At 43.5% G+C, this 24,012-nt stretch overlaps 2 protein-coding genes across 16 annotated transcripts in view; both read right to left on the bottom strand.

Moving 5' to 3' along the window:
- The window catches only part of NDST2 (N-deacetylase and N-sulfotransferase 2), a 135,474-nt gene extending 123,205 nt beyond the window's left edge, over positions 1-12,269 (bottom strand). For 3 of the 4 annotated variants that reach the window (XM_085065547.1, XM_085065549.1, XM_085065551.1), the window contains exon 1: positions 10,493-10,668. The gene's annotated coding sequence lies outside the window, so the exon portion shown is untranslated. Of the gene's footprint in view, positions 1-10,492; positions 10,669-12,252 lie in introns of those variants that run through there. The other variant, XM_085065548.1, reaches the window with a different exon arrangement.
- Positions 12,270-15,899: 3,630 nt separating this feature from the next.
- Positions 15,900-24,012, bottom strand: part of CAMK2G (calcium/calmodulin dependent protein kinase II gamma) — a 134,443-nt gene continuing 126,330 nt past the window's right edge. For 11 of the 12 annotated variants that reach the window (XM_085065561.1, XM_085065557.1, XM_085065560.1 and 8 more), the window contains 4 exons: positions 23,059-23,134; positions 22,477-22,571; positions 21,136-21,381; positions 15,900-18,628 (listed from right to left, as the gene is read on the bottom strand). In XM_085065561.1, the coding sequence (XP_084921687.1) occupies positions 21,149-21,381; positions 22,477-22,571; positions 23,059-23,134 (404 nt within the window). In that variant the 3' untranslated portion in view covers positions 15,900-18,628; positions 21,136-21,148. The remainder of the gene's footprint in view (positions 18,629-21,135; positions 21,382-22,476; positions 22,572-23,058; positions 23,135-24,012) is intronic. The other variant, XM_085065559.1, reaches the window with a different exon arrangement.

The raw sequence follows: 24,012 nt of genomic DNA on the forward strand, positions 1-24,012 counted from the left end.
ATTAAAGGCCTCAAGCTGAATACTTAATACTGTAGCACTCAGAAAAGTCAGTAGTCGTACAACCTCTGCAGCTAGTACATTTACAGCAAGACTATGCTATGCTAGCAGTGTAAGGGCAATGCTGACCTCGTGCAAGAAGCACGCCAAGCCAAGCAAATGCATTGTATGACTTGCTCCCCAGGAGAGAGACAACATATCTGAGCAAATGTAACAGGGGAAAAAGTATTGCACTCACTGCTCTCAAGTACTGCTTCCTAGAATTTGTCATTTCCAAATCTAATAAAAATTAACCAACATTTCTAAGAATTTTTGTGTGATACTTTCTCATCACCCTTTAGGATGATGTTGAGTGATACTGATAGGACAAAGAATCTTCTGAACCAGTATTACCAACTCAAAGCTAGATTCAGATCACTATTAGTCAAAACTAATTTCTACTTTTTCTTGTATTCCACACCGATTTCTGCATTCTCAGTGAAGCCAGCCTTACAAGCAGAAAAAAGGGATAAGAAATCTCCTCACATTCACAGGATGGATTTCACTGCAGTAGCCAGCTTGTTCCCATAACTTTACATGAAAAAAACCCCAACCCACATTTCTGCCTCCATCTCCTTCCTTTTCCTTCAAGACAGATGGAATCAAGCTAGATAAGATTTTCTAAAATGTATTACCCAATTAATTTTAGGAAATTTAAATTTTAAGACTTGAGTGTTATAACCTAATGCCTGTGCATATAAGGTCATTCCCATTTCATTTGGCTGAGAGCTTCCTCATGTTATTCTGGCTATCATGAAAGTCCTGGCATTTGTGCTCAAGAGCTCAATTCAAGACTTCCCTAGCTCTGTCAGTAGTTTCACAGCTACACTGGAAGACACCTGTGGTAAAAGGTCATGACTGCAAATGAGGATGGAAGTCCATGCAGCCACAGGAAAAGTTAAAACACCCCAACAGAGAGCTGGTAGCAGAGACTGTGTAACACCAGTGCTAAAGAGCTGCAAACACAAGACAAAAGGAGCAGCGCTCGCCCTCAACACTCATTTTCAAGCTTGGTGTTACCAGTCCTATACTAGTACATCAAGCATGAGGTTTCTAAATCACTAACCCATGAAGACCAAACAACATCTGTATCCCTACCTAATGCTTTCTCAAGATAAAGCCTAATGACAGGGAAAACCGGAATCTTGCATTTGTGGTTTACGCCCTACAGCTGTATGAAAACGTTTGGCTGTATTTTTATTCTTTCTTAAGTTGGCTCCTTTTTAAAACTATCCAATATACTTTAAGACCATAGAATGTGCAGACATACCCGTCAAGAACAGCCCTGCTTCCAGTGCAGACACTATATCAATTTACACTGCCTTGTACTCTCAGCACTGCCTGTAGCTGATCTTCACCCCTGTACAGGATGCATTTCAGGAAGATATAATTGCAGGAAGGGGAAGGGGCCTGAGCTCTCACAACAATTTCAGTCCTCAAAGATCTGTCCAGAATAGGATCATGGGACAGACTGTCCGTTCAAGGGTGCTAGGAAAAACTGTTGAGGAGAACACAGAATCATTACTTTTGTTTGACTGGCTTTTTCTTTGTTTGAGTTTTTTAACAAGATATGGAAAAAACCAAAACCAGGAACCATTCCATAGAAAAATAGCTAATTTTCTGACATAACATGTCATGTCTTTCAGGTAAATTGCACAGGACCATAAAGATAATGCAGCACCGCTTATCAGAGAAGCTGGGAAGTCTTGGGGTAGATGCAAAAAAATAAAGAGCGGAGCAACCCCAGGGTTGGTCTGCACCTTGATCAAAGTTCCTTTGCTCTTCCCCTAGACCAATTTTTTTCAAAAACTACTACTGTTACTACTTATTCAATCTCTTCCCTTACAAGAAATCAGCAATACAAAAATTAATCCAGTGTCGAATCAGAAGTGGAAGAGAACAGGCAGTAATGAAGAACTGCAGTTACTGGCTCTCAGTCTGCTGGGCATGCAGCTTGGCTCTTATCATGCTGCTTGTTTCCAGCATTGTTTCTGAGTTTCTCATGACCACTGTTAGTTAAGGCTAACCTAGATTTAAAAACATTGCAGGATTGATGCAGAGAGAAGTAGCACGAGAGTCCTACTAAGCTTACACCATGTGAAATAACTTAGGTGACCATCTGGCACATCTTCAGGTGGTCACTCCTCCCCTCACAAGAGAGCTGCCCTGGCATGTCATCAATTCACCCCATCCTCAAGGCACTCTGTGGCATGCCAATACAAGAGCATTTGAGCCTGACTGGGTTTCTTATTGATAAGTAACATTTTTCCTTCTGGAAAAGGATAACATAGCAAAAAAGGAGGTTTGTTTTGTTCTGTTATTTTAATTTCCACATCAGTTTCCTGATCGTCCTTGCTGAGTTCTTGTGCCTGAGAAGAGTCACTATAGGATTGGATTGCTTTTCTCAGTGGTAGTATCAGTTTAAATGCAAACCAAGAGGAGTATGTTCAAAGGGCATCTTCACCCTGTTTCCATTTAGCAATAGGAAAATTCTAGGACTAACATAAAAATAATTATACCATAGATCTACAACATGCAAGAGAGTTAACAACCTCAGAGAAACATTATGTTCAACACCAACTGCAATTATGACAATCCCTGAACACCAGTTTGCTCTTAACCTGCCCACATACACAAAAAGCAAGACCAAAAGGAACTCTTGAGCTCTGCCTGCTACCACAGGCACTGTAGCACTGCGTGTGGTTAGTGAGGAATTTGTATTTATAAGTAATGCTGGGAAAGGCAAACATCAATATTTTGTTTGAGGCAAAGCAAGTTTTCCTGCAGAATGCTTTGTGTTTCTATGTTTATGTGGACTTGGGCCATGGAAACACACCCTGTTCCATGCACAGCTACAGGATACTAAAGTATAGATGCGAACACACGATAACAGCATGTTTTCATGGTAGTCTTGACTCAGGAAAACAGGCTTGTTCACATCATGCTTTGATACAAGTGAGCACATCAGAAAAAGGAACATAAAGGAAGGATATGGATGGAAGTCTCCAGACAAAACTAAATCAGGAGACAGTGACAGATCTCTGCTCATGAGGAAGATGATTATGACTCAGCCATAAGTAGAGCACACGCATTTTGAGCTGCAGTATCACTAAGTGAATCTAGAACATTTAATTAAAAATAAAAATAATGAAATTACAAATTAAAAATAACAAATACAGTAATAACAAATTAAAATACATTCTTTGTAACCAAAATGGGGGGCAGGGGAAAGCTTGATGTTTTAGAGGTTATTCTGGACAATAGATCAGACATGGAGACTGGCAATTTATGCCAGGCTTAGATGCTGAAATCAATCTGCCTCTTCACAGCTGCTGGACTGGGCCAGGATCCCACTTTAACCCACTGAAAAGGCAGGTTTGACACTGCTACAGCTCACATCGTTCTCCTCAAAGTGGATTCACAGAGGTGATGAAACAGGGAGCTGCAGCAGGCTCTCATGCACAGACACTCTATGTTGATCGATGCAATGTCTACACTAGCTTCTGTCTGCTCTTTTTAATACTTCTACAGCCCTCAATAACTGGAAGGACAAGCAGTTTTCCAACAGTTAGGCGATGATGATTTCAGTTCTGTACCTCATTGCTGAGACAAAGGATGCTACTTCAAAGACATCTCTACACTTGAAACAGACTTACACACAGGTGATGTCCACAAAAGAAACACAAACAAGACATGGGTGATGAAGTATTCAGAAGGATGACATTTTAAGGGGTAAGGCAAAACACCAAACTTTTCTCCACTGAAAATTTCTGCCTTTAATTAGATTGCACAAGAGTTGCCAGTCTTGCTGTGCTCCTTGCTCATCTTGGGCCATTAAATATTAAGAGGTATTCAACTTGCTGTGAAATTACATTATTCATCTCAATCAGGGATCTACATGCAACATGCCAGTGTTGGGCCACTCCAAACCTAACCTCGCCATTTGTTCAAAGTTAAGCTTCCAGCAGTGCAAACCCCAGACTGTGAAGGAGAGAAACCCGCCTCTTTACAGAAAAAAAAAAAAAATCACAGGCCAGTATTGGACATTTTGATATTCTCCTTGCTTACAGAGCCAACTACAATCTCTGCAGTTAGGTTTTGAATCGAACAAGACCCACCCATGATTTGGTCTGACTTCTCTAGGACACACATGGGTGTCCAGGAGCACAGCAAGGTCCTGGTTACCACTTACAGTGACACCCTGGCTGTTGAACAACTTAACCACAGAGGCAAGGGCAAAGACAACTGACAGCTGCAGAGCAAGACATAACAGTCAGCACTTGCAAACGCTTTCAGAATAAAGTGTGAGTGGCACAGAATCACTACATCAGCATTAGCTTAAGAAGAAAAATGTTCAGAAAAATGCTCTTCATAGGGAAAGGTAGTTAAGATCAGAAGAGACAAATTTACATAACTCATTTAATAGTGAAGATACTAAAAATGCTACACTGAAAAACAGTCCAGGGTTAGGAGCAAGTTAGTGTCACTCTGGAAGGTGTTCAACTTACCTTCTGCTCAGATAGTTATCCTGCTGACATTTTCTACATCTGGAGTGACATTCTCAGTTTTTAATATATTCAGTGGAAAAACAAAAAAGACTTCCAGCAAGTGATTCAACAAATGTGGACATCTACTTTAAGGCAGATTTAGAAATGAACGGTGCCCTAACATACCCTTAACATAAAGGGAACTTACAGTGCTTGGCTCAGATGTGGATACTTCAGCTGTATTTACATACTGTATCTTTACCTGTAATCAGATAAGTTCAACTCTCCTCATCCAAGAGAAGCCCAAACTGACTGTTTTAAAAGTTCTTTTGGACACAAAATTTCCCATTCACTCTAAAGCACCAGTGATGACTAGAGAGCTAATGCAAAGTCATTCAGTAAGAGGTTCTTAAGACACAAATAGACATTTGTAAATGTTCTGTGGTTCTTCTAACCTTTCTAAAGAAAATCAAGTTTCTCTTCTTTTCTAAATTGAGCTCTACTACTTACAGTGTAGCACAGCTAAGGCCTCTCATTCCACGGTTTCCTTTGAGGAATTAATACCAACATGATTGAAAATATAAGAGTTAAGATCTACTGAAGAGCTCTAAAAATCCACATGCAAGCTCTGATTTTACTTCAGAAGTACTGCCAAGCAAATTAGCATTAATTAGAGACAAGCTTAAAGACCAATAAAATATTAGGTTAATGGAATCATCTGGAACCGTAAAACTAAACACGATCAAAGGAAAACAAGTTGCTCTGTCACACAATCTAATGGTCCTGACACCAGAGCCTCCCAACACAAACCACTCAGAGGAGCGTAATATTCTTGGAGTTCCTAATGCAGAATTGAAGGATGTAGAAGACTGGAGAAACAAAGAGAAGAGAAAGGGCAGGGTGCTGGGGTTGTATGCTTTCAAAGAGACTGACCAGATGGCAGACCAGAACTGCAAAAAGAGATTAAGAAGGGATAAAATTGTCATTTTGCTGTCCCTCTTTCCTCCTTCCCTCTTGCACCCGTTATGCCAACTCAGCTCCCAGTCTAACACCTGAATACAGAGAAAAAAACATACATCAATAAATAAAAGTGGCAGTGATCCCTGACTCTGGAGAGGGCTAGGACTTGTTGATGTGCCATCTAACACATGCAGCTTTATGACCTACTCTCTCCCTTACTGTGGTAACCCTCCCTGAGCAGGCAACCTGCAAGCCTCCTCTTGTGAGCTACTGTGTTGGGATAGAAAGGTAGGGGAGGATGGGACAGACTCTGCTGTCTCTTGCTTTACAGAGAATGCCCTAGACAATCTTTATGAATGGAGACATTTCTAAAGGGGAAAAAAAAATTCAGAATAATGCACTGCAGTGTTGAGAGAAAACAGACCAGGCTAGCGCAGTACAACTGTATCCCACCAAACTCTAGACTACACTTCCTCATTTCCATTGCACCCTCAAAATACGTGACAAAATGCTGTAGATGGTAAGTGCAGTGTAAGATACCCAGAGCACAGGGACCAGCACTAGGCCCTGCACAAGCAAAGGAAAAAACATCTCTCCTTTTTCTACTTCCTTTGATTCTGGTGAAAAAAAATTTGAAGGTCGGTATCTGACTGCTGTTACTTTTAATGCATAACTTCATAATTTGTATTTAATTACAAATATTAAATTAACTTCATGGAAAGGAAGAGTGCACTATTATAGGCTAAGTTAAGGTGGTAACATTTCAGCCTGAGAGAAGCTGCAAGCACTGTTGATATTCCATGTCTGCAACCCCAGCAGGAAGAACAGCTGCTGTTACACACAGCTGCTAACACACTTGGAAGAGACAGGTATGTCCGAACACCTTCTCGGTGTTGCTAGTGCATAAGCAAGTGCTGCATGAAGCTGTCCTTTTTTATTTTATGCTATTCTACTTACCTCACAAATTTAAAAGCAGGCTGAGGCTATCTAAACAGAGAGAGAGCCTGTGCCCATCCCTCTCCTTGTTTGAAGAGTTTGGGCAGCTTTAAAAAAACAAGCAAACAGCAAATCCCACTTCTGTGAAAACAGATCTTGTGACACTGCCCAGCAAAAGCCACAAATATTTTGAGATGGTCCAAACTGCACTTACAATCTTATCAAAACCTTCACATTTACTGCTAAATCAGTTAGCTTACAAAATATATTAGAGCAGGCAAGAACCTGATGGAGGGTATCATCCTGGTGCAGAAGATTAATTCATCACTCATATCTAGGGAGTTCTACTGCATTTTTAACAGAGCACATATGGATTGAGTCAAGTGATCTATATAATTTCCTTTCAGGATATGGGTCTATACTGAAAACCAGTCCCCAAACAGCAACTGCCAGAGGCCAAAGGCTTTCAAATATTGCTATGCAGAAAGAACACATAGGGACCTCATCTGTACACTCCAGTAAATCTTTCAGTGATGATTTAAGACACAACTGTGCTCCACAGCTCTACTGGAGATTCCTGCTTCCGGATCAGGATCAGCAAAGCAAAAGGTCCGTCTGTACCTTGACTGCTGCACCACACAGCCTGCCATCTCCAGCAGCTGAAGCAGAGGCACATAGTCCCTTCTGATTTTGCCGTAGTGACAAAATCGCCAAGTGTAAGGGCAGGGGGCACAGCTTGAAAAAAAGAAAACCAAACCCCAGACTTTGAGACTTTCAGAGCGGATGTCAGAACACCCAGAGATCAGGCAGGAGCTGCACCAGCGCACGGTGCCTGCAGACTGTGCTGTTGTAGGCCAGAGGTGAAGTGCCTCAGCACAGGCATAATGAAATGCAGAGCTTCACCTCTTTGCATTATGTTCAATTAACCAAAGCAACTGCATTTAGCAAAGACACAGGGAATTTTCTAAAGACAGCTAAAGTTGCTTTGGGCCTTCTAAAAATACACTCCCAATACCAGCCTTCCACCACTCCTGTGCTGCTTAAAGCCTGTCATCAGATAACAGCAGCAACTTGGATGTATTTGCCTTTAAACACACCAATTGGAAAGACAGCTAGAAAGGAAAAAATTGAACTCAAAGACCCCTGCAACAGCAAAGCAACAATAAGGTTAGAGAAGCAGGGAGAGCAAACAGAAGCATTCACCCCAATTATCTCCAGCATCCAGGACATACCTAGCACTCATACCCAGTGCCGCCGTCACCAACTGCCTGTGTGCTGCCGCTGCTGCTGCAGCATCACTGCCTAACACCCACGAACTCCACTGCAGCTGCCTGTTGAGCTGGAAATTTGATACATTGCAAAGGTTGCTGACAGCCAGAGGCTGCTCCCTTGTCTATAAAATATCCTGTAATAAATTACATTACAGATTGGGGAAAAGGATTCGGAAGAGCGAGAATTAAAACACAACCTTATGAGAGCTAAATGAGACCAATTAAAGGAGATTTGCTACAAGTGCTGAGGGATTTTGACCTGAGCTGTAATCAGGGATAGATATGCATTCCTTTAAAAGAGGAAAATGAGCAAGAGATCATGTGTAAACAACTCTGCCAATTAAACTGAAATGGATTATCTTATCTGTGCAGCTCTGCTCACAGAATCACCGCATATTCCAGATATACCACAGAGAGATCTGAGACAGTCATTCAATCCTCTGAAACAAGGCTCAGTGATGGAGAGATAGGCTGTGGTTCAGGGCACATCGAAACCTCAGCTGAATTGGTTATTTCCCCCTCCTCCTTCTTTCTTTTTCTTTTAAATAAACAAATTATAAATGCTAAACTAGGCTCAGCCTATTTTTACCAGGCCCCTACATAAATTCTGATGCAGATCAGACTGAAGGTTAGGCACCACAACAGTAAAACATGCCTTACACAATATCCACGCAGCAGATCACACCATCACTGCACTAGTAGATACTGCTGGGAGACACACAGCTTGCCCGGGCACACGGTCATGTCCTGATAAACAACTGCACACATTATGCCATACCTTAAAACACTCACTCTCAATTTCTCTGTATCACAGTCCCATTTGGCTGCCAGATTGGCCCCTACTCTCCATTCTGACACCCAGTCTGAGAACCCATACCCATGAGCAAAAGTCATTTCTGCAACTGGAGCAAAAAATTTGACATGACCAGATACACCACTGCTCCTGCTCTGGGTCCTTGCTCTCAGCTCATTTTGAGCTGCACCTTTTTTTGAAAATTCCAGTTCTTCACAGCTCATATATACATGCAAAAAACCAGTTCTACAAAGGCTGAAGAAATATTGAAACAGAGGAAGAAAAGACCTGTTAGGAAACCATATTCAAGAAGCAAAAAAGAAAACAGTACCATGTGCTTAGGGGAGAAGAAAAACTAAAAGGGAAGAACAAACAAAAAAAGGAATTTGGGATAAGGAACAAAAATTTAAGAAGAAAATAGCAAGCGGACAAGATAATAACTGTAAAAGATATACACTTGTTCACAGCTGCTGACAATAGAAAGTTTTTAGACCATTTTATGCTGGTTGCCAGATTTAAGCAGAGAGATTTTCCACTAGCTCAAAACTGGTCTACTGGAGTCAGGCTGGTTTTGGAACCAACAATCACTCTCATGCAGCATGAAGTACAAACTAAAATGCCTTTCTGTGTCCATTCAGTCAGTGATCAGTAATCTCAGTGCCATGAAAACAGCTGCACCGAGAAGCCCAATGCAGAAACGCTGCACAAACCCACAGTGGATGGAGTGCTTCAGGTGTCTCTGTGCAGCAGCTCTCCAGGGCTCTGGGATCACTGTCCGTGTGCAGAGGCAGCTCATAAGGCCATGTCAGCACGTGTGGGCACCCAGGCCCTCTTGGGCTAACGCTAAGCTTCTAATTTTTTCTGGCGCTTCGGCTGCTTTTGCACATGACGAGTCCCTCCATACTGCCATCATCCAAAATTCACCAGCCTGATTACCACAGATAACTGACTGCACACAACCTGAAAAATTCATCAGAAGTTTCTAGTTTACGTCTGCTACAAACGGCAAAGTTACACTTCCTAATGAGAAATGTACGTACAATTAAACAACTCTGAATCCTTCTCTGGCGAGACTGGTCACAAAGAATCCCAGTGTGAAGTAGTGTAATATGTGGCTGAATTCAGATGTGTGACATTTGCTCACTTCTAATTCAGGCAACACAGTTTGTTCGCTCTTGCAAAAGCAAACAGGGATGTCTCATGCTTTTATTTATCACTTTACCTCTGAAAAAATGTTTTAACAACTAAAATACGATGGGAAATACTACAGGAACAATTCCTCACGTATATCAGCTTTCCCCACGCAATTTTTGTTACATCTTCACCGTACCACAACTGTACCCGCGGCTGGCCTGGTCTGAGCGCAGCCCCCCGAGAGCAGCGTGTGCAGCACGGGCAGTGCAGCCGCAGCCTCACCGCGGGGACAGGACAGGAGCATCCCCTGCCCCGCTACACGCCGACTGCTTGGGCGCCGGTGCCGCCGTACCGAGCAACCTCGCCGCCCGCAGCACGACGCCGTGGGGTAAACAAAGCCTTTGGGAGGCCGGGAGCGCAGCTCGGCCCAGGACCCGCTCCCCGCCGGCGGCCGGAGTACAGGGGCTCCGAGGGGCGGCAGCCGCGACGGGGCAGGAGCTGCCGCTCCCGGCCGCGTGTCGGGGGCTCGGCGCCCGCCAAAAGCAGCCAGGCAGGGCTGCGAAGCATTCCGTCCCGGGCACGGCCGGCAGCGGAGCAGCGTGCTGGGGCAGCGGCCCCCCGGAGCGGGCTCCCGGCGGGCCCCCGGCCGCACAGGTGGCTCCGGAGCGGCGGGCAGCGCCCGCAGCACCGCCTGCCCCGGCTCGGCCCCCCCGCCTCCTCCCGCCCCTCACAGACCGGCCCCCACCCGTGACCGTCGCCCCCGGCCGGCACAACTTCCCCCGGATCCGCCGGCGCCCCTCGCTCTGCCCCCGCCGCCCTCAGAGCCGCACCGGGCCGGGCCGCCAGCACCGCGCCGCCCTCCTGCTCCGCCTCACCTGCCGCAGGGAGGCCCCGCCGGGCGAGCAGGGCACGGCTCCCGGAGGGAGAGCGGACGGGCGTCCCCCGGCGCCGCGAGCAGCGCTCAGGCCGGTCGCGGCCCGCCGGCTCCGGGGCGCTGCGCGTCCGTCCGGCCGCTGGGGGAGCCGCCGCCGCGCCGCCCGGCCGCCATCTTCCGCGGGGAGGAGGGAGCGAGCGCGCGAGGGAGGGGCGCGGGGCTCCGCCCCGGGCGCGCGGCGGGGAGGGCTCGCGGCAGGGTCGGGGGCTTCCCGAGCCCCACAGCGACAGCAGCGACAGCGGCACGGCCCGGGACTGCCCGGCACGCTCGCGGCCGCCGCGCTCCCGGCAGCGCGGAAGGCGTGGGATGCCCAGGAAAGCGGTAGGTAGGGATTAACGCTGCTGTGACATCGCCGGCAGCAGCCTCCCGAGAAACACAAACACGCACGGTGCAATTTGCTACTTTAGAAAGGTGGAGAAAATTGTAGTAGGAAACCAGAATGGGATGTGAAGCCACATCACAGGAGCATGTATTCTCAGTGGAGGCTGGAAGAGTGGACAGCACTGATACACGGTACGGCTTTTGGACAAAGAACCCACCGTGCTGCAGAGCAGTGACCGTTCGGGACAGGGTAGCACGACTGGGACCTGGAGCGGGCAAAGGGAAAGCAGGTGCTCAGGGAATAAGGCCTCATGTTGGCACACTGCTGCTTCCCATCCTGCTGTCAGAGGATTGCCGGCACCCTCTGAATAATTCCCAGAAAACCCTCAAAAAGGGAACACAGTATGTAGATTTGCTGTACAGGAGCCTGTATCTCTGTTGAAAAGTTTAAAAAGCTTGAAAGTCATGGCTTTCGGACACATTTATAGAGGCATTTTCATCTTCAGCTAATCAGTTTGCACCTGAAGCACCGACCATGCTTCTGCAAGCCTGTTAAGCCCATGTTAGCAGGTGAATCAAATAACTGAAGAAAAGCAGACAAAGCTGTGAGCAATCCTATCTTAGTGTGCTTCAAAAGCCTGTTCTGCCTCTGGCTGACAGTACCCCCACCTCAGCAGAGGTTGGCGAGGCAGCTGCTCCCACCACCTGCAGTCACATCGCACAGGTCCGTGCTGCCAAAATACCCAGCAGCACATATTTTAACACGTGATTGCATTTCTGTTGAGTTAATCTGAACACGTGCCACAGTGCTCACATGAGATTAATATCGTCCCCCTTACTGCAGCCATCCCAAAGCTAGCATGGCAGCAACAGGTGATGCCCAGTCCACCACGCTTTCCTTGCACTTTCCAAAGCAGCTGATCAAATCTGAGCCAACAGAAGGAATATGAGGCATCTCAGCACTTCATGTCATGTGTTTGTAGCATTTATCATCCAGTACTACATTCTGCGGAAGGGGATTTACCATTTTAAAGTACAATTTGATATTCTGGTTAAAAAGAAAATTAAAAAAAAATTATAGTTCCCATCTCTTCCTCAGACCAACCTATCTCAGTTACACTGAGGGAGGGGAATCAGTGACAGGAGAGTATGTTGTATGCTATAGTTTGCTATACAGGTGCAAGAGTATCAGCTTAAAACTCCATTTAAATGTGCCGTGGAAGAAGCTACCCCAAAATATGCCCCATCTCTCCAAACCCCTCCTCAAACCACCAGCATGGAATTCATCTGTCTGCCTTCTCATTTCACCACAAAACAACTCTCCATCCCACTGTCCTCACTGCCTTTCTAGCTGCCTCATACGTAATGTCCTCTACTCACTTGCAAGACACCTTCAACTCCATCTTGCATCTCTGCTCTCTTCCCCACACTCCAAACCACTCAGAGTGCTTGGCTTTATGACCCCCCCCTCAGGTTATCATATTGCTCTGTGCCTACCTCATTTAGCATGTGCTATCCCTGGTAACATTGCACTTCTCTGAAGCAATTTCTCTTTAAGGTTACATAAACCATCTTTCCCTGGTTATTCCATTTAATGGCTCAGGACTGTTTCTTCCAAAAGGGGAAGTCGAAGTAAAAGATTAAATGTCTTATTGTTTCTGTTGAGGCTCAATACAGTCTTTGTAATAAGCATGAAAGATTTTTACTCATATTGTAACAGATTAGGAAGTGTTAAAACTTGCTAACTTATATATAAAACAATTTCAGCATTAATGCTGTTTTGGAATGACAAGACTGAAATCTGTTTGCAATTCTTAAAAACATTTAAGACACTCTAAGCCAAGTTTGGGCCTTTATTATGCAAGAAAAATAGGCTAAATTTAAAGCAATGAATTTCAAATGTCAAATTAGAAGAACATCTTTTTTTGTATAAGTAATTGTTTCAGTTTATTTTGAACTTCTAGACATGTAGTAAGAAACAAACAAACGCTTTCTGGAAAGCAACAACCATGCGGCAGCAGCACAGCTATGACTACTGATGTAACCTATAGGATGTTCCAATGTAAACAAGCCTCTGAAGCACAGCCCTGGTGCCATCTTTGCAGGCTGTCCTCTGTTGGTATGAACACTACTCTTTCCCACAGAAGGGAAGAAGGAGAAATAAACCATGATGAGACAGTATATCATTGCAAGAACTGGCCAAATCCCAACTCTGCCAACATGTAGTCAAATAATGCATTAACAAAATGGTTTTCTGTGAATAAATGTCATCCTGCCCATCCATTCATGGATAAGTATGGTAAAATGATATAAATTGCCACAGAGTGGGCACAACCACAATTCCCTTTCCCATCCACCAGTGCTTAAGAGAACCCTCCTGTAGCACAAGAAACTTCCAGACTGAGATTTTATTAACTTAATTATATATATCCTTTCCTTGTAGCCAGTCTGTCTTAAAAACCATGACCATAAGCATTTTTATTTTCTAATACTTGTTAAGTACATAAGAAATTGGCTTAAAATTCTTCAGAGTACTACACACCAACCAGTAAATTCCTATTCCTTACCAGCAGGCAAACAGGATATTCTGGCAGGTGAGGAGCTCTCAGGCACTAAGGATCTCAAGGGAAAAATTCATAATCCTCCACTCAAGCCCCTTTAAGTGCCCCCAAAGGATCACCTTTCTCTACTCTAAAATAAATGTATACCAAATTCAAATAAACAAGCATTCCAGGTGCATTAGTCTGCAGTCCCAAACCTTTCACATTCTCAGGAAAAAAATCATCGGTGATGTGAAGCAGCAATACCACCCCAGCTGCTCTGCAGCACTGTTCATCAGTCTTACTGTAGTTTCTACAGAGGTGAGGCTTATCATCTGTATGGACAAAGGGAAAGCTGAAGCACAGAGCACCCAAGTGGCTGATCTGCAGTCACCCTGCAAAGCCATAGCAAACCTAAAACCCGATCACAAATCCGATCTTTAGTCAAATGCTCTGTCGTTTTTCTACACTATCAGTTACACATAAGTAAGAGATAACAACTTTCCTAATAAAATGGAAAGGATAATGACGTTCAGGGCCTAGTTCTGCTCATGCTTCACCCCACATCTCATAGATGCTATAAAATAAAAGCATCCTGCCAGACCTTTGTGCCATTAGCCCAGCAAGTGAGAGCAGAGCAATCCTAGTTTAAAAGGAAATCTGTTTGGGCATAAATAAAAGCTGCCATCAATTACAGGTCTCGTACAGAGTAATCCACCTATGCATACAAGCATGCACATGCATAAATTGGGAGAGAGGGAACTTAAAAAAACATGCTCAGACGCTTGTCTTTGGTAGGAAGATAGCAAAACTTCATCTAATAGGATGAGCAGATTTTAACTAGCTACAGTATACTGGAAAACTAAGGTTCTGGGAATATAGCCGTCTGATAGCTCAATACTGGAGCTATTATAATGCAGGGTACCATTCCCAATCCCTACTGTCAGCTAAAAGGTAAGACATAAAACAGGCCCCATACATATGCTACATAAATATTCTTGACATGAGCGTTACTCTGACTATTGTGCTTTCAGTAAGTATTTACTTTTTCTGGTTAAAAGAGCTAGTAAGAACATGAGAGATCATCACTAATTTTATGAGTACCTTCCTAGTGCTTATCAGCTCATACTGCAACATTTCTTCAAAGATCATTAAGATAGGATTAACTGCTTCAGGAGAAACCTTACCTGATGAACGATGCTGCCTTGTATGTCAGAAATGAGAGCAGAACCTCTCTTTGCTGCTGTAATAGCAGGAGCTATTTCTTCTGAGCACGAACAGATTATCTTCAGTCCCAGCGAAACGGACTGCAAAACTCTTACCTTCTCCCTTTAAACACTAAGGACGCTTTTCCTCCTGTTTCATCAGGCAGCAGAAGTAATCACCTCTTTAAGCAGCAACAACTGACACCTATTTACTAGGTAATTGCTGCAGTTAAAGGGGATTAGGCACACCGAATTCGCTTTCAATGATAAGGCAAAGCCACCCCCTCCCCTTTGCTGGTTACCCACACACACCTGGGAAGAGCTCAGGGGAGCGGAGGCCACCCAGGCCTGCCAAATGGGGCCACCATGCTGGCTAGAGCCCCTGAGCCTTAGCGGCAGTCAGTGCCAAAACGAGACATGTGTCTCCCGTGCAGTCACAGCAGTAACTGTGCCAGACACAGGGCCAGTGGGACTAGAGATGCAGAGGAGCCCCTGAGCATCTCTGTCCCACACAGCTGCACTGGGCAGGGGCTCAGCAGAGGGTGAGGGCAGCACCTGCTGCAGCCTCACAGCTCAGCCACCTGCTCTCAAGGGCAGCTCAGCTCTGCAAGGTGTGAAACAACAGAGAATGGCAAAGCAGAAAAGGCCTGAGCGGAACAAAGCCTACTCAGTGGAGTATACATGAAATGCTAATAACAAGACATGAAACGCTAACAGGAGGCAATGTGGAAACAAAACAAGCTAACTCCAACTAATTTTTAAATTGTTAAGAAATGATGCTTACACTGCTAGACCTCACAGATTCTGTGCCTCTACAGGAGCATCCCAGCTAGCACACAAAATACACTAGCCAACAAATAACTAAGCTACACAACTTGAGATCAGCATGTTTACATCAGGCAAACTCCATAGTAAGATGGCTTCTCCCACAAGGAGTCTTAAATATTGGTGAGGAAAGCAAAGACCAGGAAAGGAAGTAACAACATTGATTTCCAAGGATCACACTATCGGGAACAAAACCTGAATTTCCCTATTATCTCTGCTCTGTCAGGGAAATGCCATAAAGTTCATTTTAACAGGTTCTGTCATCCTTTTATTTTGAATGCTAGCATTCTCCACTCTCCCCTTTTAGGTATGGTACCACTTAACTTTTTAAACATTATTTTTAAATTATATGATTTACTGACACAGGACAAAAAAACCTCTAACAATTGATTCTTATCCCAGAAGTACCAATTTCATATTGTTCCATGGTTTAAGAGAAAAACGTGACACTCCAAACTTTACACCGTTTAAATGTTATTTTATTAAATATCTTCAGTTCAAGGTTTCATTGTAACAAAGCTATGAAGGTTCTACCAACATTCAGACCAAACAAACAAACACTAGCTAACTTTAATTATTTCTATATCATGCAAAAATTCTGCATCAAATGCCTTCCATTTCCTGTTTAAAATGTGATATTTATAATATATATTATATAGATGCTTACATTAGCCCCATAAGAGAACATTAAGAATGCTAAAGGTGTACAGCTGTGTTTGATAATGGCCATACCAAGCTAAGGTTCTCATTAACTTAAAAGGAAACAAAAACAAACAAAAAAAACCCAAAAGAGTTTGTCTCCAAGACTGTGCAAAAACAAAAAATCCAACAGTTCTGTTCTTTTAAAATTTTCTCTGAAAGATGCATATACATAATACAGAGGGTTCTCTTTTTTAACTATTAATAATCATCAGGTAAAGGGACAAGGAAGATCAGACCGAAAGAAGGCATGCATAATGTTTTGTATTTATCTTTTTTAAATGGCATAATTATAATCTGTTTGCTCTCTCATTGTGGCTTAAAAATTTTTCTGAATGATATATCAAGGCTTTTCACTTTTCCACTTCCCTCACTGGCTTAGTGCTGTCTTAAAAATGTTTTGAAATAGTAAAACCTAGTGTTTGCCCCCCCATGGGTTCAATCCCTCACTCCTCCCCTGGGACAGTGGAGGGAGGAAGAAAAGGGTGTTTCCTCAAACAAACCTGGGAAGTGTGGATGGTCTTCTCCATCATCAGGGGTTAGCTGATCTAATCCTGGTGTGGGATAGCACCTCTCTAACAAAGGGAGAAGAGTGCTATCTGCTGCAAAGTGACAGCTCCACTTTGTGCAACATCTTTTATTTTCTGCATTTTTATTGAATAAGGATTAAAATTCAAAATTGTCTTTCTTCTCTTCTGTAGTCTGCAAAAAGATTACACTTAGTGCACTGTCAAGGCAATTATTTTAAGTCCCCCTAGAGACCCAAAATATTATTGGGGGCAGATAAATCCAGGTAAAAGCCCATCCCAACTTCCGCAAGTGATGCCTTCCCTTGGTCAAGAAAAATCCCATCAGGTCTGCTAGAAAGGACATTTACTTCTTGGGGCTAAGCTCCCTCCTTGGTAAGGTCAACAAAACACTTCCACCTTCCCCACCTAATGAATAAAGGAATTGAACTCCTTTTGCAGCAAAGAAAAGAACGGAAGATGAATTGGCCCAAAGGATGAACATCAGATCACATGCTCATTCCCTTTCCCCTCTGCTTCATGAGGTATCCTCTAACACCCAGAGGCAACACGGGGGTGGGGTGTGGCCTGGATTCCTTCAGCTACAGCTTTTGAGGTTCTGATCTGATAAGTTTTCTGTGTTACAACATCACTGTAAAAATAGAAAAATTACCCAAATAAACACTAGGAAACATGACACTTACAAACATCAGATGGGTTAGTGGTGGGGAGAAGCACCTGGCTGGGGCTGCTGGCTCCCACTGCTATTTTACTGGAGACCAACAAATCAAACAGGAGGCCAGGTAACCCCTTTAATTCTACGGGTGCATATATTTCAGTATAAAAAACACACGCTATTTATGCCTCATATAGGAGTGTATGTGCAAGTTTTCATGAAGAACATAACACTAAGTTTTTTGTCTGCTTCCTAAGGAACACGTGTTCTGCAGCACTGTGGATCCCAACTACGCTACTAGAAAGGAAAAAAATAGAAAATCCCATACATATACCCTCTTCCTCTAAAATCTCTGCTCTTAATGCCTGTTTTTTTGTTTTGTTAAATTAAATAAGCTGGCTTCAAAACTCCACATTTGTCCAGGTAGTGGCTATTTCTAAAACCAGTATCACTAAAGAGCGAGCTTCTATTCAAGTTATATTCACTTAAACCCATTTTTTAATCCCTGCTTCCATCTTTAGTTTGAAATCAACACCCCACTTTGTTTTATTTCTTAAAAAAAAAAGGGAAAAAAAAAAAGGAAAAAAAAAACCAACAAAAAAAAGAGAAGTCTGTTTTGGGATCCAGCAGCCAAGCAACCAGCTTTCCATAGCGTTCTTGCTGTGCAGAAATATAAGAAGAAACAGGCTGAAGTCAGACTGCTGGGTAACAGGAAGAGAAGCACCTCCTCTCTCTTCAACCCCAGTCTTCACACTGGCTCCTCTGGGGTCTCCTTGCCACCTCTCACCGACTGTAGTTGCAGCACAGCCCGAATGCAGTATTAGCTTCCACCATCGCTTTGCGGAGCACAGTTCAGCCATCCGCTGCTCAAGCCGCCTCTTTCTTGCTCTCCCTCTCTTTCTCTCCTTCACTTTTGCTTTCCCCCTCACTTCATTTCTGAAAGATGTTCCGGCTGCTGCCACTTTCTTAGCCCTGGGGGAGGGGGCATGTTGGATAATCTGTCATTTATTTAGCATTATTCCTGTTTTTTATTATTTTATACAAACAACATGTCTTTTTTTTTTTTAGATTTAAAAACACCTTCGTACAGCAGAAACAGACACGATGGATCCATGGAAAACAACAGAAAGGCAGCGCCCGGAGCATCAGATGCATGCAGGGTTTCGTGCATTTGGCTGCTGCCTGTTTGTAATTTGTATTTATTTTTTTAACGTCAAAACAGACATGACCGTTGCTGTCACTCAGGCACTCCAGAGCTGCTTGCTAAGAAGATATTGCCCTCCAGCTGAGTATTTCCACAAGTTGCTGCAGTCAGGAAGAGGTAGTGTCCACCCAGAAAGGAGAAAGGAGAACAGGACGGAAGATGAAAGGAAATAAAGCCAAACATTAGCTGTACACAATTAAAAACCCGAGTTTTCTACAGGCTAATTATTCGGTGTAGAGAGAAACCCCTAACACAAACAGGGCTCATGAGGAGAGCTCTGAAGACAAGAGGCACTCACTTCCCTTCCCAGGTGGCTGAGAGTGCCACTAAATGAACTAAGTGCTAAAATGTATTATGTGCTGCTTTGGAGCAGCCCTGGGCCCACTGTCTCAGAAGTTTCCTAAGCAGTGCTCAAAGGCTCTGGTCCTAAGGAACAGTTTCTGTCTCACATTCCATTGGCTTTTGCCTTGAACTGCAAGATAATTCTATTTTTCTTAGGTTGTTTTGTTTTTTTTTTAAATCTTCAGTAATTTTGTCTCTGAACTTTCTTAATATTTAAAGAAATGTATGAGCTTTTCTGCAGTTTTGTGGAATTGTAGCCCTAGTGACTGCTTTTAGCAAAGGCTCCTCTTAAGTTAATCTTCATGTGCCAAATTACTGGATTTATTTTGATCAGTTTTCAGTCTGGGGTTTTTTCATGTCTGTTTAGCATTATCCTGTCATGAAAGTATAGCCAAAACCTTCTTTCTACCATTTCTTAGTTTGCAAATCTTTGTAGAATCTCCCTTATTAGTCTTCTCCCTTCTTGGGTCCTACTCTCTCCTTACACAGAAGTCATCTGATTAACATCTAACTTCTTTTCTGGCTGGAGTTTCCTTTTGAGATGATTTACCCAGAACTGAACTCTGCCTTCCAGGTGAGAAGAAACCACTGATTTCTATTTAAGCACTCTTACTCACCTCATTCATTCTTCATACTTAGCTTTCACTGCACATGGGACAACACTGCTCCAAAATGATTCAGTGCATTCAGATGGGGGCTGCCCACATTGACCCCATTTGCAATTGCATGTGGGTACACCTCCTTCAGAACCCAGAAATGCATGCAAATACTTCAACTTCTATTTAGTTTACAGGCTATTTTTGAATATTGTTTTAACCAACATTTTGTGGTTTGGAAATAGCTTCTGCTCTGGAGTTTTCAGAAACCCTCCAGCACATACTTTTGGAAGGCCTCAACATTTCCACAGCCAAGAAATATACCTCTTCAGCAGCAGACTTTCCATGCCTAAACTTCCTCAGAACTCCTAGGCCATAGCCACTGAGCCATGCTGATCTTTATTTTAATAATTTCTTCTGCATGTTTTTTTGGACTAAATCTAGGACAGATGTCTCCCTCAACATTTCTGTGATGAAATCTGATGCAGTTTTTTTTGTTTTCCTGCAAAGGCTTTATCCTTCTCACTGCCTTATTCCCTGGAAATTTGGCTGATTGTCCAGCTCTCTTGAAAGCTTCCCTGCTTCTGGTGCCCCCAGCTGGCTTTTGCTCTTCAAATTCCATCTGTGACCTCTGCAGTTTGCTCGTAATAGTTCACATTCCTTTCCATTGCCTTCAGTAGGGTTGAATACCTCACAACACATACGAATATAAACTGCTCTTGCCTTACTCCTATGTAGTTCAGAGAACTAGGACTTAAGTAGCAGCTATACTTGAGTGGTTCATCCTCAAATGACCACATTTAAAAAAGCTTGTCTCCCAGTTGTAGATGTTTGTTGTATGTGCCCTTAAATGGAAAATCTTTAGTAAAAAGGTCCTAAGATTAGGAAACTTAGATCTTTAAAATTAATAAGACATATACTTCAGCATAAAACAAAAGGATGCAGAAAGAGTTTTTACATCTAATTAAAATAAACCAGTAAGGCAATAAACCAGAATGCCTTAATGCTGGAGAAGTTAATGGATCTCATGTCCTTCAGGAGCAAGCAATAATCATTTCTTCATAACAAATTTTAGAATCAGTGTTTCTTCCAATTCTGAATTGTGGCATGTTAATTGGGAGATATTTTAAGTCCTCTGATATTATTATTTGTTTAGATTTTTTTTTCCTCTCTGAGTTTTCTCAACTTGGTACATTAAATAGCTTTTGCTTATCATAAAATCAGTAGTAAAATTTGTATGAATAAACTTTTACCCCTTACAACATAGAAATTCTGTATGGATTCAGCAATATCCCATCTAGAACTTGACATACTCATAAAAAAAGTCCTCTGAAATTACCCCCAGCATGTAAAGGTAGATGTGAAATGGCAAACCTGTGCACAGCATGAGATACTCTTCCTCTCTGCTCTGAATTAGCCGTTTGTCCGAGCACAGCTGCCACAAGGGTACCTATGCTCAGGAACAAGTGTCTGGCACATGACTCCCATTTGCCAGGAGTGGCAGATAGCCCTACTCAGTCCAGAGGACAGGACTACAAGCTGAAGTTTTCAGCCTACAGACAGCTAAATACAGTTCTCTCACAGCCAGCTAAACAGCCTTGAATGCTGAATTCCCACATAGAGCAGCCTTAGCTGTGTGTGTGATGTACACCTTCCCTGACAGTCCATACCTGTATTTGATCCTCACTGGAGAGGTGCTGCAGGAGCTCCAGAGCAGTGGTAGTGGACATTGAGCCACTTGCCATCTCGGCGGTGCCAGACACGGGTCTCCTCGGACTGCGTGGTGCGGGGTCGGCCCTGGCCGTCGATGTACTGCGTCAGGCGGATGTACGCGATGCAGGCGGCATCCTCCCCGATGACGTGCACGTGTGGGTTCAGGATGGTCGTGTGGATTGGCTTGCTGTTCTTTGACAGTACTGGCAGGACATGCAAAACAGTCAGATTTGGTTTACTACTAAGAAGGATCAGCCTCCCACCTTCTTCAGCCTCTTCTATATTCTACTTACTGTCCACTGTATTCTGCAATATAATAAAAATTGCTCCTCCAATTTCCCTGACAAAATCCAAGCAATTCCTTCCCCTATCACCTGTTGTTCTGCTTAGGAACTGCACACTTACTGCCTAGAGTCCCCTAGCACCTTTGCCCACACTTGCTCTGCAAAGTATACTTGCCACTTTTTCAATATCTGTGCTGCTGTGTCTTCAGTTATAGGAAAAGATCTTTTACTTACAGAATATTGTTGCAAAAGAGTCGATAATCAGGAGATCTTTAAATTAGGCCAGCATTAAACATGAACAAGCCTCAGAGAAGTGTTAAAATCACTCCATAATGGGCTGTTGAGAGAGACAAAGTCTCTGCATACTTACAGCACTACAAATTGCCCATTAGACTGAGGACCTTGACCTAACCCCCAAAATAAAACAGATTGAACAGCTCAGGATTTAAATTTCAATTATCTCATCCTGTGGAGACATCCAGGAAGAGAGACAAATCCACTAGTATAAATGATAGCATTTCTCCCAACTCTCTTTCCTGCCCCATGCTGACAGGGTGACCCTTAGGTTCATTAGCTGCTAGAGATCTGAAACCATCCAGGGAAAACTCAAAGCAAAAGCATCTTTATGCCTGACCATTCAGTCTGTCTATTGCAAACATCCATGTTGACTCCATAAAAATCTGATCCTTTTTTCAATTTCATATCAGTAAGAAGTTCAGTGCCCCAAACTTTTAAAGCTCCTGCTGTCCATGCCAGGTACAAAACATTTTCACCTGGCAAATTATATGCCTAGAGTGAAGGGATGTGGGGGTTAGAATTGAAATTGTTGCTGAACAGGCTTTTTGAGAGAAAGGCTGCTGGCTTTTAAGAATGCACCATAACCCAAGCACAATCAAGTTGAGTGGGTAGTTGCTGGCTATTGCTGATTCTAATAGCCAGTAAAAACAAGCGCAATTTTTCCCCCAAAATGTGACAGAGAGAAAGGTATTGGTATTACCAAATCTACCCACTCACAGTTTTCAAAGTAAAACTTATGGAAATCCATTCCTTCAACCAGGTTCCCCAATGCTTCAGGTTCAAATGAGGTTAAGCCAGGATCACAGATTTTTCTGCAAAGAAAAGCAGCACAGGCTTACAGTTTGCATCAAGCGTTATTCACATAGTGAAGTGCTGGTATGCCATTTGACTCACACCCTCTGTCCACCTAACTACATCACTCTGCTCCAAGAAGTAAGTTCCTGAAGACTCAGCCCTACTGTAACTCGTGGAGCAAACTAGATGGCATTTCACATAAAACAAACCTCTAGGTTTCTGGCTTTTCTTTTATTCTCTTTCTGCTCATCTCATTGCCCTCCCCCGTACATTTTTCTTACAAACCCAGGACATTTTCCTTTTGTTGCTCCTGTTGCTGTTTGATACCTGACTTGATATTCATTTGAGCTTTACTACTCAATCCCTTACTTCTAACTGATGTACGCTAAGAAGGATAAAACCTTTTACCATCCCTGACTGCATGACAACACCTCATATCCAGGAACCAGAGCATCACTTGCACACTAACTGATAAACAACCTCTCAGAAAGTGTCTCTACTTACGTATAAGCCTCAAAATCTCCATTGTTGATGGCCTCTATCAGCTGCTCTGTTATCTTAATGATCTCTTGCTTACGCACTGTGAACAAGAAGAAAGAGCAATTTAACTGTGCTGAAGACTTCAGCAGAAATATGGGGCTAATGGGTGCTTCCTACAAGCAATTTGTAGAGCACCGTTAGTCTAGATCTCATAGGATGCTGCTTCCTGCATTCTGGAGATATGCAGTAAAGACAGTCATCCATATGAGAGTGGGGGGGCAGTGGTATGAAAGGGAAATGGTGATCCCATAATGCAGGGAGAAAGGAAATAAAGAGCTCATATTCAGTTTATTTTTTCTAGAAAGGTCTAAAGCACCAGAGGAGTCTCCTGAATGACAGCCTGAGCTGCTTCTGGGGAGTCTGACCAATGAATGCCAGTGACCCTGCCAATGTGAAGTACTTGTCTGGCAGCTTAAGATGTGGAAAACCTTCACCACAGTAGTCATATACAAATAGCCACCACACAGAAAGAGTCTCCCAACAACTTGCCTATCACCATCACCAATACCTCAGCTATTGTGAATACTGCAAACAAGCAACTGGGACATGTAGGGATGGCTTCCGCAAGCTACAAAGACAATGGCAGCAGGATGGATGGGTTGGATGAGCAGGTCCTAGCTATGGCTGAGGGTGCACTCTGTTCCTCAGGCAGTTGGCTTCTGCCAATCCCTACGGCACAATTCTTCACAGCACTCTGACAGAATTGCCATTAACCCAGCCTGGATTACACTGGACTTCAAGATGAAAAAGATAAGGGCTGTCTGACTACTGTTATTTGGCCCCCATCTGGCCAGCACCTCTGCATTCTGCTCTCTTGCCTCCCCACAGCAGATTGCCCAGGCCCCATCATGTCTACAGTGTTCCATCATCCATGCTGGTCTCAAGAATTCTTAACATTTACAAAGTTTGAATCAGGTC

The sequence above is a fragment of the Lichenostomus cassidix genome, chromosome 6, assembly GCF_008360975.1.
Source record: "Lichenostomus cassidix isolate B80296 chromosome 6, HeHo_3.0, whole genome shotgun sequence".
In the NCBI taxonomy this organism is placed as follows: Eukaryota; Metazoa; Chordata; class Aves; order Passeriformes; family Meliphagidae; genus Lichenostomus; species Lichenostomus cassidix.